The sequence below is a fragment of the Pseudophryne corroboree genome, chromosome 7 (genome assembly GCF_028390025.1).
Source record: "Pseudophryne corroboree isolate aPseCor3 chromosome 7, aPseCor3.hap2, whole genome shotgun sequence".
In the NCBI taxonomy this organism is placed as follows: Eukaryota; Metazoa; Chordata; class Amphibia; order Anura; family Myobatrachidae; genus Pseudophryne; species Pseudophryne corroboree.
Window position 1 is genome coordinate 274,479,081 of NC_086450.1, and position 19,754 is coordinate 274,498,834.

The 19,754-nt window shown below is 42.5% G+C and overlaps 1 protein-coding gene across 1 annotated transcript in view; it reads left to right on the forward strand.

The window, feature by feature from the left end:
* Nucleotides 1-16,641: 16,641 nt before the first annotated feature.
* Nucleotides 16,642-19,754, forward strand: part of TMEFF2 (transmembrane protein with EGF like and two follistatin like domains 2) — a 1,119,215-nt gene continuing 1,116,102 nt past the window's right edge. The window contains exons 1-2 of the mRNA XM_063934150.1: nucleotides 16,642-16,982; nucleotides 19,410-19,519. Of these exons, the coding sequence (XP_063790220.1) occupies nucleotides 16,820-16,982; nucleotides 19,410-19,519 (273 nt within the window). The 5' untranslated portion in view covers nucleotides 16,642-16,819. The remainder of the gene's footprint in view (nucleotides 16,983-19,409; nucleotides 19,520-19,754) is intronic.

Below are 19,754 nucleotides of genomic sequence, written 5' to 3' on the forward strand. Positions count from 1 at the left end.
GGGCCTTACATATAAGGATGCTACTACTGGGGTGGGGGCATTATGTATGAGGACGGTACTACTACTGGGGGCGCATTACGTATAAGGATGCTTCTACTACTGGGGGTGCACTACGTATAAGGACGCTACTACTACTGGGGGGGGGCATTATGTATAAGCATGCTACTACTACTGGGGGTGCACTTTGTATAAGGACGCTACTACTACTGAGGGTGCACTATGTATAAGGACGCTACTACTACTGGGGGTGCACCATGTATAAGGATGCTACTGCTACTGGGGGGCATTATGCATAAGGATGCTACTACTATTGGGGTGCATTACATAAAAGGACGCTACTACTACGGGTGGGGCATTACGTATAACAATGCTACTACTACTGGGGGGAGGGCCTTACATATAAGGATGCTACTACTGGGGGGGCATTATGTATGAGGACGGTACTACTACTGGGGGCGCATTACGTATAAGGATGCTTCTACTACTGGGGGTGCACTACGTATAAGGACGCTACTACTACTGGGGGGGGGCATTATGTATAAGCATGCTTCTACTACTGGGGGTGCACCCCGTATAAGGACGCTACTACTACTGGGGGGGGGCATTATGTATAAGCATGCTACTACTACTGGGGGTGCACTATGTATAAGGATGCTACTACTACTGAGGGTGCACTATGTATAAGGACGCTACTACTACTGGGGGTGCACTATGTATAAGGATGCTACTACTACTGGGGGGCATTATGCATAAGGATGCTACTACTATTGGGGTGCATTACATATAAGGACGCTACTACTACGGGTGGGGCATTACGTATAACAATGCTACTACTACTGTGGGAAGGGCATTATGTATAACAATGCTACTACTACAGGGGGGAGGGCCTTACATATAAGGATGCTACTACTGGGGGGGCATTATGTATGAGGACGGTACTACTACTGGGGGTGCACTACGTATGAGGACGCTACTACTACTGGGGGGGGCATTATGTATAAGCATGCTTCTACTACTGGGGGTGCACCACGTATAAGGACGCTACTACTACTGGGGGGGGGGCATTATGTATAATCATGCTACTACTACTGGGGGTGCACTATGTATAAGGACGCTACTACTACTGGGGGTGCACTATATATAAGGATGCTACTACTACTGGGGGGCATTATGCATAAGGATGCTACTACTATTGGGGTGCATTACATATAAGGACGCTACTTCTACGGGTGGGGCATTACATATAAGATTAACAAAAGATTGTGCTACATTGTGGCGTAATTTTGAATAGGGGTACTATTGTGTGGCTATGCCGCTTACTTGTGAGACCACACCCTTTTTCCCGGCGCGCGCCAAAGGAATATGGGAGGGCGCAAATTTATAGTTTGCAGGGGGCGCCGAACACCCTAGCACTGGCCCTGCATGCAGCATCGCTATTTCTGGCTGTGTACACACAGAGCGATATGCACTGACTTTCTGAGCGATTTTGACTATATAGTCAAAATTGCTCAGCTATATCGCTCCGTGGGGTATATTCAATTAAAGTCGAATCCATTCCGACATGTATTTGTCGGAATGGATCCGACAACCCCTATTCAATCCCATCTATAATTCAACTTTTTCAAGTCAAATTTAGATGGGACCCAGAGGAGGAGAGGGGGAGGGCGAGCCGCGGGGGGACAGTCGGCGGCAGCCAGCGGAGATCAGCGCTACGGAGTAGCGCTGCAGCAGGATGTCACTCAGCAGCCCGACCTCACAGCAGCTTCCACCCGGCTCCAGCAGCGTGCTGGAGCCGGGTGGAAGCTGCCGTGAGGTCGGGCAGGTGAGTGACATCCAGCTGCAGCGCTACTGTAGCACTGATCTCCCTGTATGCCCGCCGGCTGTCCACCTGTCTCCCTGCGGCTCCCCCCCCCCCTCGCCTTCTCCAGGTCCGCATCTCAGTCCGACATCATTTTGATGTCGGACTGAGATGGTCGAAAAGGGGGCCAAAACCTGTCGGATTTGGCCCCGTTTTCGACATTTCGACAGCTATTCCGCCGATCCACGTGCTTTTCGACAAGTCGAATTTATCGACTTGTCGAAAAATGTTGCAAAATATTGAATATGTCGAATCAGGATTCGACCAAAAAAAGTCGAAAACTGCCATCTTTTCGATAGACGGCAGTTTTCGACTTCAATTGAATATACCCCATGGGGTATATTTACTAAAATTCGTATTTTCCCGTCTGAGGTCAAAGTTCAATCACGAATGACATCGAAAGTGTAAAGTTGCAACTTTTTGAATTTATTACGACTAATTTACTAAGCTGTCGTATTCTGCATTTTCGGATTTACCGATGTCGATGTCATTCGTTTTTTTTTGCAGTGTTTTACGTGAGTGACTTGTAAAACACTGCCGACTTTAATACAATGAATCTCGGCCGGATCTGAGAGATCCGTGCTGGGCTTCATTGTGCACCTTTTTTAAAAATGAAATCAGTGTTAAACTCAAAAAAAAAATTGCGTGGGGTCCCCCCTCCTAAGCCAAACCAGCCTCGGGCTCTTTGAGCCGGTCCTGGTTGCAAAAATATGGGGGAAAAAATGTCTGGGGTTCCCCCATATTTAAACAACCAGCAGCGGGCTCTGCGCCTGGTCCTGGTTCCAAAAATACGGGGGACAAAAAGCGTAGGGTTCCCCGTATTTCTGAAACCAGCACCGGGCTCCACTAGCTAGATACATAATGCCACAGCCGGGGGACACTTTTATCTAGGTCCCTGCGGCCCTGGCATTACATAACCAACTAGTCACCCCTGGCCGGGGTACCCTGGAGGAGTGGGGACCCCTTCAATCAAGGGGTCCCCCCCCTCCAGCCACCCAAGGACCAGGGGTGAAGCCCGAGGCTGCCCCCCCCCCCCCATCCAAGGGCTGCGGATGGGAGGCTGATAGCCTTTTTGTCAAAAAATGAATATTGTTTTAAGTAGCAGTACTACAAGTCCCAGCAAGCCTCCCTGCAAGCTGGTACTTGGAGAACCACAAGTACCAGCATGCGGTGGAAAACCGGGCCCGCTGGTACCTGTAGTACTACTACTAAAAAAATACCCCAATAAAAACATAAGACACACACCTTGAAAGTAAAACTTTAATACATACATCCACACCTCCATATACACATACTTACCTATGTTCACACGAGGGTCGGTCCTCTTCTCCATGTAGAATCCATGGTGTACCTGTTGAAAAAATTATACTCACAAAATCCAGTCTAGATGGCTCCTCTTTTAATCCAGGTACTTTGCAAAATAAAAAAACGGACACCCGACCTCGCACTGAAAGGGGCCCCATGTTTTCACATGGGACCCCTTTCCCCGAATGCCAGAAACCCCCTCTGACTTATGTCTAAGAGGGTTCCATCAGCCAATCAGGGAACGCCACGTTGTGGCACCCTCCTGATTGGCTGTGTGCTCCTGTACTATATGACAGGCAGCACACGGCAGTGTTACAATGTAGCGCCTGGTACTGTACTGTGTATGCCTGTGTATTACTCTCAGACTATCTTATGGTACGGTACTGTATATGCCTGTGCATTGCTCTGACTATATTCTGGTACTGTACTGTGTATGCCTGTGTATTACTCTCAGTCTTCTCCTCGTACTGTACTGTATATGCCTGTGCATTACTCTCTGACTATCTTCTGGTACTGTACTGAGTATGCCTGTGTATTACTCTGTTTTCTCCTGGTACTGTACTGTATATGCCTGTGTATTACTTCCAGACTATCTTCTGGTACTGTACTGTACTGTACTATACTGTATATGCCTGTGTATTACTCTCAGTCTTTTCCTGGTACTGTACTGTGTATGCCTGTGTATTACTCTGTTGTTTCCTGGTACTGTACTGTCAAAGTCAGAAAAATGTCTTAATGCACACTGCCATATTTGCACCGCACACTGGTCCGTGCTGCGCATGCGTACGCTCTCCCGTGGAAGCGCATACCCGCAATAGCGTGCACTCGCACGCGCAGTATGCGCATTTACGGTAGAGTTTACGTGATCGTAGCGTGCGACTCATTAGTTACAAATGTTCACAATTAATGTAGTTTATAGATCATGGTCCCTTTGATAGATTCTGAAAGTTTGGTTAAAATAGAACGTCCCTGAGCCGAGGAATCCCTCTTTACATCGTACGAAGGGTCTAACAGGAATCATACAGCAGTGTTTGGTACCCATCGGAAGAGTATTTAATCAGCAATATTCCGGTGTTGGTTTGGAGCGGATTAATCGCTCGTGCGAATAGTTATGGACATAACAAGTTATGTCTATTTTCTATTATCATTTGTTCTTACTTAGTCATGCATCAGTGGGTCTCAAATGGCTCTTTGACCTCAGAGATCCCCCAAACAATAGTTTGCATGTTAAGAGGGCCTCATATCTACACATGCATAAGGTAATCACAAGAATAGTAATTGAAGATCAATTGTACTCCAAATCAGTATCTTTCCCGCAGACGGAGTGCAATAGCCTTTAATTACATTGAGCTTTGAGACTCAATGGAGAAGACCAACACCTGTGTTTACAAATGGGGCTGGATTTGTATACAGGAAAATAAGGGCTGAGACGTCATTGTCTCAATTGAAAGTGGACATCATGAATATAGAGCAGAACCCAGACAGGATTCTGTTTTGTATTCGCCAAACAAAAGGTCTCCAGAAGACAGGAATGTGCTGGTCATCACCCATTGTGTTACATAACTTAGGCCACTGATACAAGACAGTTTACCTGTATGAATCAACCTATGACCTTTGTTATAATGCGAAGCCGAATTCCTGCGTCCAATGGACAGTGAGACTGTAGGGACCATTAGATTGCATTGTGTGTGGGGCATAAATAGGCAGGCCGACCATATCCAAGAGCACTCTCTCATCAACGGTTATCTGCTGATAATCGGGAGCTGGATATCGAGGCGCTGGCGATCATACCCTTTGTGCGTAAGTTCTCTCCATAATCATTGTCTTTCTGCGAGCCAATTTCTCTCTCTCTCTCTCTATCTCTCTCTCTCCTCTTTTCTCTTATATACCTTATAGTATTATAGTATTGTATTGTATTGTATCTAGGTCAGCGTAGTATTGTCTATTTGTATTTATTGTTTAGTTCTGTGGTTAGGAAGTCTCTGTTATATTGTAGTGTATCATATGTACTGTTATCCTTTTTTTACAAGTATATTAGATATAATACAGTTAATAGGCTTTGGAACCCTAAACCAGTATCTGTGTATTTTCTATAGTGTTAAGTGTTCACTTGAGCGTCGGTGACGCACAAGCAGCTTTGTAGTTAGTCAGGTTACACAAGGTTGCACTTACACCCTGTACTCACATTAAGGTATGCAGTGTATTTCATTGATATAAGGTTTTACATAAAGGTATAGTGTTGTGAGCGTCGGCATCGCTGGTGACCTCCTCGTGGTCTCGAGCGTAAGCTACGCCATAGCGAATCATTTCCCTAGACATAACCAATAACGTGTCCTGTGATCACTGGGCCGCGAGCGAACGTGACGCTTGAGCGTCTCGCCTACGGCTGAGCGATCGTTACGCAAATAGCGTACCATTACGGTACTTCTTAAGTAAACAGCGTACAGTGTTCTTAGACTTCTTAAGGTGTTTTATACGACAAAGGAATTCAGCATTGTCAATTGGGGGCGTGTCCTATCCTTCTCATATCTGCACTGGGTAGATCAGCAGACATTATCCCTCCAGCAAAGGGTGGGAGGTTGTCTCGCAGTTGCTGACGGGATAAGCGTCTGCTTTCGCTTAGATTAAGAGTGCTGAAGGAATCCGGGACCGGAAGTAAGAACAAAACGCTTGTGTCTTTTTAAAACTGTTTATTTTTCTTTTGTCTTGCGTACGCACGCATATATCTGCATTTCTGTTTCATTTTTCGTATATCACTATTCCTGTTTGCCAAATTTTATAGTTGATAGAAAGGGCTAAAAGGAGATTTGCTGTTATTTAATAAGTAGAGGTAATAGTTAAAGTATAGAACAACACACGGCTTGTCCGAGAGACGAGGCAGCCAGTGTGCAGTGTGGATTGCGGTAGATGATCAGGGATCGTCTACATTGATAAAATATATATTGTGTTACGGTGGATCCTTTGCATTGCGTACACGTGTCGCTAACAAAGACTAGCGTACGCAATCCGAAAGGCAGACGCACGCAGCGTACACTACGCAACGTAGCGTCTGGTTACGCCCACGTAGCTCAAGTCACGAAAAGTTGAATTAGCGCAAAGCGATAATTAGCGCAAAGGCGATAAGTAACGCACAGCGGTAAATAACGCAAGGCGATAAATAACACAAATTGATTTCAGCTTTCCAAAACTTAGTTTAAATACCTTGTTTTACTGTAGTACCTCTGGGGAGAGCTATCAGACTACGGGAAATGATTTTTCTGATCAGAAAACTATAAGAATGATATTGGGTTGAAAACGGTATGAGTGTATTGAATCCCGCTTTGTGGACTTTGTGATCTAGGTGATAATCCCGCTTTGTGGACTTTGTGATCTATGTGATAATTTGTGATCTATGTGGAATGTGATGAGCACGATCTGAGTGAAAACGTGCAACATAGTGTGATAAAGTTTTCGTTGTATTACGCTCTGGCTGTTTTGGAGCACAGTAGGGAGACTCCAATGATCCTACCATTTATGGGCAACAAGTGTCTATAAGTGGTACGATTGGACCGCACGGTTGTATGTGTGACCAATAACAACGGGTTATGAGGTCGTATATCCATGCGTAAATCTTGCCCTCATACGTGTTGTAGGGAGCACATGCAAGCGTGATTTGTGTAAAGAAAAAGGAAGGGAATTTTCTCAGGAAAATCTCTAGAGATAGGGCCTGCAACGGCTACACGTGTCTGCTAGAAGGCGGAACGGAGATACCCGGAGCAGAAGAAGTTTTAAGGAAGTTCTGTGTTTGGTGCATTTTAGGAAGTTTTTTCTGTGTTAAAAAGGTCCACAATGGCAGCCAAGTGCACAATACAGAGACGGTCGGAGGTCGGGATTCAGACTCCAGAGGCTTGCAGACCCCGAGGGTCTGCTCGGTTAGTAATGTGGGGGAAATATGGTCCCCACTCTGAGACCTTTTGTGATGAATGGACACGAATGACTGCGGGGGATAAGGCACCATTTCCCGGGATAGGTAGTTTTGACTCAGAGGTGTTGCATAATTTAAGGCAAAGGATATGTCTCATCAAATCAGCAAAGAGACGAATCAAGCATTATGATTGTTTACAAATATGGCAACAGGAGAGTGAAATGCAAAGAAATATAACTTACTTACCTAACTTTCATCTTGAGAGAGGAGAAGTGGCAATGGAGGGGATTGTGGTTGCGGAGAGAAGCACAAGGGTGAACAATAAAAATGCTCTTAGCAACAGTAGTACAGATAATAAGAATAAGTGTAATAAATGTAACAAAGATAATTGTAATACTGTTGAATGTACAACTATTAACCCATGCAAGTCGCACCCCATGTTAAACTTTCCTCAGGAACACCAACCAGAAAGTGAACCAAGAACGATGTCGGCACCTCTTTCAGAAGCCATCACACAAGACGTCCAGGTGGACACGACCCAGTCGGTAAAAACTGTAATCAAACCCCCTAATGGAGGGTCAGGTGAGGTCGTGTTCACAGGTATGTATGGTAATATACATCACGCACAAACAAATGTACCTTATATCCTAGAACCAATTCAGAATGACATTACTGGACTTAATCCTGTTAGGGTAATTGCAGTACCAAATGGGGAAACTGACTCTTCAGGAATCACTCCTGTCAGGAACATCGCCATGTACTGCCCTTTTTCCCGAACAGAATTAAGAGCAATTCTGTCTGAATTTCCTGATCCCAGGAAAGATTTAGTTGCTTGTCAAAGATACATTAGAGTGCTAGGACATACTGCAGAGCCAAGTAACAAAGATTGGAGGACAGTGCTGAGGGCATGTTTACCCCCCGATGTTGATTCATTGAAATTTATCACTGATTGTAAGCTAGATGAGGAAGTGCCACTAACAAACAAGTATAACCAAGATAATATAAAAAGAATCAATCTACAGTTGAAAGAATATTTTCCTACAGTAGCAAAGTGGAATAAAATCTATACAATAAGACAAAAAGAAGGTGAATCCGCAGAAGAGTATTTTCACCGGGCTCTGCAGGATATGGCTAGGTACACTGGTATAGATGACATTGAAACTAATGTACACCACAGAGAGGTAGCTGTGTCCGTATTAGCGAGCAACTTGAAAGACACACTAAAAATTAGGGTACAAACTTCAATACCTCATTGGAGAGGTATCTCGGTGGCGGCATTAAGAGAGTCCGCTATCGAGCATGACCGAAATATCCAAAGAACCAGGGAAGCGCAGGGAGAGCGGTTGATGACACTGAACATCCAAGCACTAGAGGATGCATCAAGTCGACCGGAACCCCAGGCCCCTAGCACATGGAGAAGGCCAAGGATTTGTTACCATTGTAGAAGAGAAGGGCATTATGCCAACAACTGTAATAACCCACATAAAGTTAGACCCCCTAGACCAAGAAATGAGCAAAGTTACAACATACACCATTATAATCAGGGATCATATAGGAAGAATTTTGGGCCACACCCATAAAATATAGTCAAGAAAGGTGATCATTAGGACTGATGGTAAGCCTGAGGTAACGATTAATAAAGTGGGAGGTCATTCACTAAAGACACAGGGATGACCAGGTGAAACGTTGTAAATGTATTTGTGAAAAATGTTTTTCTCTCCCTCTCTCTATCCCCATCTCTGACTAGTAGTGGTAAGAATTCACACATTGCATATCCACTTGGTCCTTGCAGAAGTCTACCAAACCCCAGCATGACCTCCGCCACAATGTATTCTGGCCAGATACAGACAGTGGAATAATGCAAGTGCTGGTGGGGAGGGACTGCTCAAGGAGACCATTAGACACGTAGATACGACAGCCTGATAGTCTGACAATGTTTTTCTAATGCTAACAATGTTTTCTTACAATGTTTAAAAATGCTTTGTTTCTCTTCTCTTATTGGTGGTTATTGTCGGGTTATGTAATGTATATATGCACATGAATTGTTCTCTATCTCTTTTGTTTTTTTTATTTTCTCTCTCTTCTCACTCATGTTTCCATGGTTTAAAGATGTTATGTCACCCCTCAGTTGGACCAATGGTAATGCCAGATTTTTGCTCCTTACAGAAAGATCGTCGGTTAGGAAGGAATATTGCATCACCAGAATGATCGTTTTTGAAGACTGAGAGACAACACCTTTGAGAGGACAGCAGAACAAGAAGAACAACAAGACGAGAGAACTTATTATCGTAACAAGTTCTCTCCCCCTCAAACTGATTTTCTTATACCCCATTTACAAATTTCTTCTTTTCTCCTCCTGTAAGATGGACTTGCCCCAAGAGACTGTGATATGGATTTTTTCCCGTTAACCATGATGTTGACCAGAGCAGTCTGTTTCGGTGAGAGTACCAGTGAGGTCGAGAAAGGATCCAGAAAGGTCCTGAGGACTGAGACGGAGGTGTAAATTTCCAATAGCAACCCAATCACCAAGCAAAGGCGAGTACCGGGCACGATCTAACCACCCTGTTATCTGTAAACATTTTCTTTGAAGGATTGTTAGTTTAAGAAGAAAGACCGTATCTGTAGGCTCTGTAACAAGAATGCCAATCCAGTCTTAATAACCATATGGACCGGCATCCATTGAGTGACTATCACTCTCTAGTGGGTAGCGTATTAAACCAAACAGATTGTTGGGTATGCTCTCAAGTACCTCAGGGTCACAGCAAATCAGGGCTAGTACCATTTCCTTTAACGTTAGGGGAGGTACTTGAGCTAAGTGGTGGGAGACCGGTGGACCGGAGGTTTAACATCTCCAGCCCTCCTAGTTTGAAGCTCCACCAGTACCATGTGGATAGGTCCCTCTTATGTTTTAACATCTCCAATCCTAGAAAACCGGGAAATTGGGAAGTGTCATGGAGCAACCTTACCATGACCTTTTCACACAGAGCAGATAGAATGCCTACAGATACAGAGCTCGTACGCCACATAGCCAGTAGAGGAAAGTCTTTTCGGTATCGATATACCTTAGGAAATAGGATTACTAGAGTTGGAGAGGTATCACCAGGATACTGTGCACATGTCATACAAACTGATACGTGCATTAGGCAGATGGAAGAATTAGGGTCAGGAGATTTCACCTGGAAGGTTTGTAACATGGTCATGTCCTTCTCCGTCCCTTATGTTCTCCCCGATGACGCATATTTCATATGCGGGAGAAAGGCGTACAAGTGGCTTGCCCCAAACTCTGAAGGATTGTGTTATATTGGAAAAGTATTGCCTGAAGTGATGACTGTAACACATGACAAAATGAAGGACATACACCGTGGTGCCCAAGCTCCTTATACTCACACTCACTACGAACACCGAGTTAAAAGACAACTGTCAGAAAGGTTAGAGCATCCGGCCTCTGATCTTATCCATGAATCCACCGGGATTCAGGTTCTGGTAGCGTTAGATTCCACTCGTACCGCTCGAGGAGTGATGAATTATAAATACATTTCCGCACTCGCCAATTTGTTAGATAATATCACTGAAATGTATGATGACACGTTTAGATACACTGGAAGGGAACTCCAAGCTTACAAAACAGAACTAGTTCAGCATAGGATGGTTCTTAATTACCTTACAGCAGTAACAGGCGGATATTGTGTTACATTGGCAACACAGTACGGCATAAAGTGTTGCACGTACATCACAAATAGTACCGAGGATCCGGTAGAGGTCATAGACCAAAAGATGGATGATATTCTGCAATTAAAGTGGGAATTTCGTCGGAAACACAATCTCACCCTTGCTGCTGTAGGTAATGAGCTGACTGGTTGGGTGTCATGGTTGAACCCGCGAAATTGGTTCTCCGGTTTGGGAGAGTGGGCTCAAGGAGTCATAATGGATGTTGGAAAGTTTCTCCTGTGTATCTTAGGTGTTGTTATATCTATTGGATTGATATTTAGATGCGGGCAGGCTTTGATGAGGTGTAAACAAAGTACGAAAGTGATGAGCTTGAGGAGTGAGGAAACTGTAATTAACCTGGATTTGATTTATGACCCAATGCTAGAAACCATGACGTAATGATGTAATGAGTATACGGTCCGTCTTTCACCCATTTCTATGTTTTCCTCCGAGGTACAAAGACCCACGTAGACGAAGGATTTGATGAGCCAAGGGGCCGACAACGGAAAGATGGAAAGAAGAAGAGCAGACGACCTGATATACAAGATTTTGATGGACAATGCCATGGGTACCCCAGTTTCCCTAGGAACTTTAAAATCACGCTAGCCCAACATTTTTTGTAAATCCATGGACGTTGTTTGCTTTACTCACGATTTATGAGCAAAAGCACAAAGAAGAAGACTCCAATCAACCGACACCAATCAAGACCTCAATCGACAGATGTACATTTCCCTGACATAGAATATCATTGCATTTTCCATAAGTGTTCTTTATCTTCATCTCTACAACCCTCAGGTAATGACACACATAGTCGATAGGGAATACAGGCACAGATATCAGCAACCACATACCTCCCCCATTCATGTATCATCAACTAAAATGTGCATCCCCATTTTGTTACAACTGAAAGCCGAAATGAGCTCGGTAGAGTTTGACAGCCCATCCACAGACCCTTAGTACGGGATAAGAAGGAATTCAAATGTATACTTCGCAATACCTCGAAGCTTGATCTACCACACGTACGGCACGATGATACATGACCCTCCAAACATGGACTCATACACACATGCTTCTGCTTTCTCACTAGGTCATACCCTCTTCACACCTACTCCATTCTTCTTCCTTTCCCCACCATGGAAATCAATTAACCCCTGACTTACATTTTTCTCCTTAAATATTTTGTGGCAGTTATTATTGACTGCCAAAGGGTGGACTGTCAAAGTCAGAAAAATGTCTTAATGCACACTGCCATATTTGCACCGCACACTGGTCCGTGCTGCGCATGCGTACGCTCTCCCGTGGAAGCGCATACCCGCAATAGCGTGCACTCGCACGCGCAGTATGCGCATTTACGGTAGAGTTTACGTGATCGTAGCGTGCGACTCATTAGTTACAAATGTTCACAATTAATGTAGTTTATAGATCATGGTCCCTTTGATAGATTCTGAAAGTTTGGTTAAAATAGAACGTCCCTGAGCCGAGGAATCCCTCTTTACATCGTACGAAGGGTCTAACAGGAATCATACAGCAGTGTTTGGTACCCATCGGAAGAGTATTTAATCAGCAATATTCCGGTGTTGGTTTGGAGCGGATTAATCGCTCGTGCGAATAGTTATGGACATAACAAGTTATGTCTATTTTCTATTATCATTTGTTCTTACTTAGTCATGCATCAGTGGGTCTCAAATGGCTCTTTGACCTCAGAGATCCCCCAAACAATAGTTTGCATGTTAAGAGGGCCTCATATCTACACATGCATAAGGTAATCACAAGAATAGTAATTGAAGATCAATTGTACTCCAAATCAGTATCTTTCCCGCAGACGGAGTGCAATAGCCTTTAATTACATTGAGCTTTGAGACTCAATGGAGAAGACCAACACCTGTGTTTACAAATGGGGCTGGATTTGTATACAGGAAAATAAGGGCTGAGACGTCATTGTCTCAATTGAAAGTGGACATCATGAATATAGAGCAGAACCCAGACAGGATTCTGTTTTGTATTCGCCAAACAAAAGGTCTCCAGAAGACAGGAATGTGCTGGTCATCACCCATTGTGTTACATAACTTAGGCCACTGATACAAGACAGTTTACCTGTATGAATCAACCTATGACCTTTGTTATAATGCGAAGCCGAATTCCTGCGTCCAATGGACAGTGAGACTGTAGGGACCATTAGATTGCATTGTGTGTGGGGCATAAATAGGCAGGCCGACCATATCCAAGAGCACTCTCTCATCAACGGTTATCTGCTGATAATCGGGAGCTGGATATCGAGGCGCTGGCGATCATACCCTTTGTGCGTAAGTTCTCTCCATAATCATTGTCTTTCTGCGAGCCAATTTCTCTCTCTCTCTCTCTATCTCTCTCTCTCCTCTTTTCTCTTATATACCTTATAGTATTATAGTATTGTATTGTATTGTATCTAGGTCAGCGTAGTATTGTCTATTTGTATTTATTGTTTAGTTCTGTGGTTAGGAAGTCTCTGTTATATTGTAGTGTATCATATGTACTGTTATCCTTTTTTTACAAGTATATTAGATATAATACAGTTAATAGGCTTTGGAACCCTAAACCAGTATCTGTGTATTTTCTATAGTGTTAAGTGTTCACTTGAGCGTCGGTGACGCACAAGCAGCTTTGTAGTTAGTCAGGTTACACAAGGTTGCACTTACACCCTGTACTCACATTAAGGTATGCAGTGTATTTCATTGATATAAGGTTTTACATAAAGGTATAGTGTTGTGAGCGTCGGCATCGCTGGTGACCTCCTCGTGGTCTCGAGCGTAAGCTACGCCATAGCGAATCATTTCCCTAGACATAACCAATAACGTGTCCTGTGATCACTGGGCCGCGAGCGAACGTGACGCTTGAGCGTCTCGCCTACGGCTGAGCGATCGTTACGCAAATAGCGTACCATTACGGTACTTCTTAAGTAAACAGCGTACAGTGTTCTTAGACTTCTTAAGGTGTTTTATACGACAAAGGAATTCAGCATTGTCAGTACTATATATGCCTGTGTATTATTCTGACTATATTCTGGTACTGTACTGTGTATGCCTGTTTATTACTCTGTCTTCTCCAGGTACTGTACTGTGTATGCCTGTATTACTCTCGTTGTCTCCTGGTACTGTACTGTATATGCCTGTGTATTATTCTGACTATATTCTGGTACTGTACTGTGTATGCCTGTTTATTACTCTGTCTTCTCCTGGTACTGTACTGTGCATGCCTGTATTACTCTGTTGTCTCCTGGTACTGTACTGTGTATGCCTGTGGATTACTCTGTTTTCTCCTGGTAAAGTACTGTATATGCCTGTGTATTACTCTCAGACTATCTTCTGGTACGGTACTGTATATGCCTGTGTATTGCTCTGACTATATTCTGGTACTGTCCTGTGTATGCCTGAGTATTACTATGTCTTCTCCTGGTACTGTACTGTATATGCCTGTGTATTACTCTCAGACTATCTTCTGGTACTGTACTGTGTATGCCTGTTTATTACTCTGTCTTCTCCTGGTACTGTGCTGTATATGCCTGTGTATTATTCTGACTATATTCTGGTACTGTACTGTGTATGCCTGTGTATTACTCTCAGACTATCTTCTGGTACTGTACTGTGTATGCCTGTGTATTACTCTCAGTCTTCTCCTGGTACTGTACTGTATGTGCCTGTGTATTACTCTCAGACTATCCTCTGGTACTGTCCTGTGTATGCCTGAGTATTACTATGTCTTCTCCTGGTACTGTACTGTATATGCCTGTGCATTACTCTCTGACTATCTTCTGGTACTGTACTGTGTATGCCTGTGTATTACTCTCAGTCTTCTCCAGGTACTGTACTGTATATGCCTGTGTATTACTCTCAGACTATCTTCTGGTACTGTACTGTGTATGCCTGAGTATTACTATGTCTTCTCCTGGTACTGTACTGTATATGCCTGTGTATTACTCTCAGACTATCTTCTGGTTCTGTACTGTGTATGCCTGAGTATTACTATGTCTTCTCCTGGTACTGTACTGTATATGCCTGTGTATTACTCTCAGACTATCTTCTGGTACTGTACTGTGTATGCCTGAGTATTACTATGTCTTCTCCTGGTACTGTACTGTATATGCCTGTGTATTACTCTCAGACTATCTTCTGGTTCTGTACTGTGTATGCCTGAGTATTACTATGTCTTCTCCTGGTACTGTACTGTATATGCCTGTGTATTACTCTCAGACTATCTTCTGGTACTGTACTGTGTATGCCTGTTTATTACTCTGTCTTCTCCTGGTACTGTACTGTGCATGCCTGTATTACTCTGTTGTCTCCTGGTACTGTACTGTGTATGCCTGTGGATTACTCTGTTTTCTCCTGGTAAAGTACTGTATATGCCTGTGTATTACTCTCAGACTATCTTCTGGTACGGTACTGTATATGCCTGTGTATTGCTCTGACTATATTCTGGTACTGTCCTGTGTATGCCTGAGTATTACTATGTCTTCTCCTGGTACTGTACTGTATATGCCTGTGTATTACTCTCAGACTATCTTCTGGTACTGTACTGTGTATGCCTGTTTATTACTCTGTCTTCTCCTGGTACTGTGCTGTATATGCCTGTGTATTATTCTGACTATATTCTGGTACTGTACTGTGTATGCCTGTGTATTACTATGTCTTCTCCTGGTACTGTACTGCATATGCCTGTGTATTACTCTCAGACTATCTTCTGGTACTGTACTGTGTATGCCTGAGTATTACTATGTCTTCTCCTGGTACTGTACTGTATATGCCTGTGTATTACTCTCAGACTATCTTCTGGTACTGTACTGTGTATGCCTGAGTATTACTATGTCTTCTCCTGGTACTGTACTGTATATGCCTGTGTATTACTCTCAGACTATCTTCTGGTTCTGTACTGTGTATGCCTGAGTATTACTATGTCTTCTCCTGGTACTGTACTGTATATGCCTGTGTATTACTTTCAGAATATCTTCTGGTTCTGTACTGTGTATGCCTGAGTATTACTATGTCTTCTCCTGGTACTGTACTGTATATGCCTGTGTATTACTCTCAGACTATCTTCTGGTTCTGTACTGTGTATGCCTGTGTATTGCTCTGACTATATTCTGGTACTGTACTGTGTATGCCTGTGTATTACTCTCAGACTATCTTCTGGTACTGTACTGTGTATGCCTGAGTATTACTATGTCTTCTCCTGGTACTGTACTGTATATGCCTGTGTATTACTCTCAGACTATCTTCTGGTACTGTACTGTGTATGCCTGAGTATTACTATGTCTTCTCCTGGTACTGTACTGTATATGCATGTGTATTACTCTCAGACTATCTTCTGGTACTGTACTGTGTATGCCTGAGTATTACTATGTCTTCTCCTGGTACTGTACTGTATATGCCTGTGTATTACTCTCAGACTATCTTCTGGTACTGTACTGTGTATGCCTGAGTATTACTATGTCTTCTCCTGGTACTGTACTGTATATGCCTGTGTATTACTCTCAGACTATCTTCTGGTTCTGTACTGTGTATGCCTGAGTATTACTATGTCTTCTCCTGGTACTGTACTGTATATGCCTGTGTATTACTCTCAGACTATCTTCTGGTTCTGTACTGTGTATGCCTGAGTATTACTATGTCTTCTCCTGGTACTGTACTGTATATGCCTGTGTATTACTCTCAGACTATCTTCTGGTACTGTACTGTGTATGCCTGAGTATTACTATGTCTTCTCCTGGTACTGTACTGTATATGCCTGTGTATTACTCTCAGACTATCTTCTGGTTCTGTACTGTGTATGCCTGTGCATTGCTCTCAGTCAGTGCAGCTCTCTCCGCCCCTCACTGCTGTCCTCTCTCTTCTCTCTCCCCTCCCAGCTCTCTCAGTACTGCTCCTGCACTGCTCTCTCTGCACTCAGTCTCAGTCAGCCGTCTGGAATTGTTGTTATTGCGCTTACTGGGATGGTATTGCTGCTGGGGATCCCGTCATGCTAAGTCCTTGCTCATCCATTCACATCTGGGAGTCACTGTCTCTATAGACATGGTGGTTGCAGAGTCTCACAGACCGTGCTGGACACTTTGTGATTGCCTATGCTCCTTGCTATTACCGTCTCTTTTACTAATCGTAGCCCGACCAGGGAAACTTGCAGCTTTTCCTACCTCCTTAAGTGACTGCCAAACCCCTACAGGCTGGAACTGTTCTGGTAAGAGACCTGGAGACTCGGGGCGGCACATGCATATTGTAGCTTTGCTATGAATATGCCAATTTATTTAGAAATTAATGATCGCTTCATGGGCTTCCACGGGTCCTGATGCTGCTGCATATTATTACTGGGATCATTATTGTGTGCTTAATTATTGACTTAACTGGATGGGTGGAAAAGTGTATTGACTATCCAGTAATGTAGTATGCAACTAAATAAACCATTTATACAGTTGCTTTGTCATATACTTGACTATACTATGTGATAAAATGTGCATGTTCTATATTGTGACACATATTCCATATTTGTGTTCATTAACAAACCTGACAATATCCATGCAAATATTTGATGATGCAGTATTATTTAAGTTTAAAATGTATATTTATAGTATCCATTATATGTAAGTGACCGACACCGAGGAGCTTGCAATTGTTACCAGCCTTCAGCATGTATATATTCATTCCTCTGTGTTTGCTATCCTAGTTCAGTAAATACTCTTAACTGTACATTCAGTTTTACGTTGGAAAACTAAAGGAGGACTTTATTGAAATACTTCAAGTTGTATTGTGTTTATTTAGAAGGAATAAAAAGTTTTGTTCTGCTGGGTTTTATTTTTTTATATAAATTAGATAAGAATCATTTATTTATTTTAGAAATACCATAAATAAAATATGTTATTTCACATACAGTACACCTATTAAATGATGATTGAAAAAAGTTCTATGCCATTTAACTTAATCAGTGGGACACTGTGAGGGATTCAGGGTATGGTTAATGTTCATACGCCAGTCTTTATTCACAACAGTAGAAAGCATGCAAACAATCCAAAGCCTAAATTGGCATAAATCAGATTTTACCTGCCTGCTAAAGTCATGTCAACTGCAGCTTACTTATCCATAAACGCCTAGTACTGCTAGGATACTGGCGCTTGCTTCTTTGTACTTAGTCGTTACAGAAAGTCTTTGCATAAAATAAGTGCCTGCAAGATTAAACTGCACTTTTTTTTTAAAGAAAAATAATTTACAAGTAATATATAATATTGGGCTTATAGTTATAATTGTGGCTGGTTTTGCAGAATGAGCACATTGTGTTTAATCGCTGCCCATATTTAGCTATGAGTTAAAATGTTAGTGCTTAATATTTAGATTTTGCCAGCCATGAAAGTCACATTTACTGGGGTGGAGAGAGTTAATTGCATTTAGGTCCATATAAGTGAATGATGAACACGCCAGCCGCCCCATCCCCCCAAAAAAGAAAGAAAAAGGTCAAATTCAGGACAAAAATACAAAATAAAGCTTTGTTGCATCAATTTAGCTGTGGTAACCTTATCTCAATTTGAACATCAGGTCATGACTGGTGTATTGGCTGCCAAGTTGTGAAATATACTAATTAAATAAGGAAGGATGAGCCATGGAGTTATTGCACTTGTAAATCATCTTTGTGGCTGAAACCAATTTAATAAGATAATTGGGTGATCATTCGGCTCTTTTTTAGGCTTTTAGGACCCAGCCAGAAGCATTACCCTCTTACTGGCTTTGTCAATAATAAGCCACTGATGTCTATATTGAATTAATAGTATCGTAGGCAATGGGAGACTTGTTATGGATTATTAGCTTTGTAACATATCTAAAGTGCATTCCATAAGGACAAACTGTATCTGTGCCTTATACATTACACATGACTGCACCCTATGCATGCAGTCTTCTAATATTTTCATTTTGTTAGAACACATCCCTCTAGCCAGAAAAAAACAGAACAGATACAGTATACAGTACAGCTTTTGTCCTGCTGACTCTTCTTTCATTTTTAATATGATAATGTGGTTTCAGAGGAATGTAATGAAAGAATCAATACAGCTAAATCCTAATGGATCTGAAGTCTAATGTATATGTTCTGTTTAATATTGTATCCTTCTGTATAGTTGATTGATCAGGTTGCAGACAAGCTGAACTCTGATATTTCCAAACACCCCTCCCCCACATGTCTTAGTATGTCCATAGGAAGAGAAAAACCCATAGAGGTTGCTGTTTTATTTCAAGTCAGTATAAATAATCTGACACCTTTATTCCTTAGCATTTAAGCTTTTAGAGGTGATCCATCTTCACTGAAATGAGGCACATAAAAAACACAATGCTTGTTTATCATTATTTCACTTTGTTAGAAAACGCTGTATACATCATTGCTGGGGTATGGTCCAAAGATTGATTGGACACTATGCACCAAAATATGCCCTTTCTTTATAAGAGAAGAATACATACTGTATCATATGCATATTATGTGTCATTCAGTCAGCCTTTTTGGAAACAGTAGGAGTGAAATAATCTTGCCTATATAACTAGAGATCTATGAGATAATCTAATACATTATTTTCTAATAAGCCCAGTCTATATTTCTTTGAAACTGAGTTTTCTTCTCTTTACATTTGAGGTTTTGATGACAGAGAAAATGATCTTTTTCTTTGTGACACCAATACCTGTAAATTTGATGGAGAGTGTTTAAGAATCGGAGACAGTGTGACATGCGATTGTCAGTTCAAGGTAAGGAACTTAGTATCTCATTTTTCAAATTGACTAATGTGGGCATGAAAAGGGAATCCACTTTCACAGTCTTTCTCTTAGCAATTTATATTTCTACAAGCTGAATGGTTGAAGGCAAAACTGGCATCAGGGGAAAAATCTGCACTGAAAACAAGTGGTATCAGAATTCATAGGCTTTCCTGGGAAAACAGGAACAATATAACTGTCCCTCAGTCATAACCTTAGCAATGGAGCT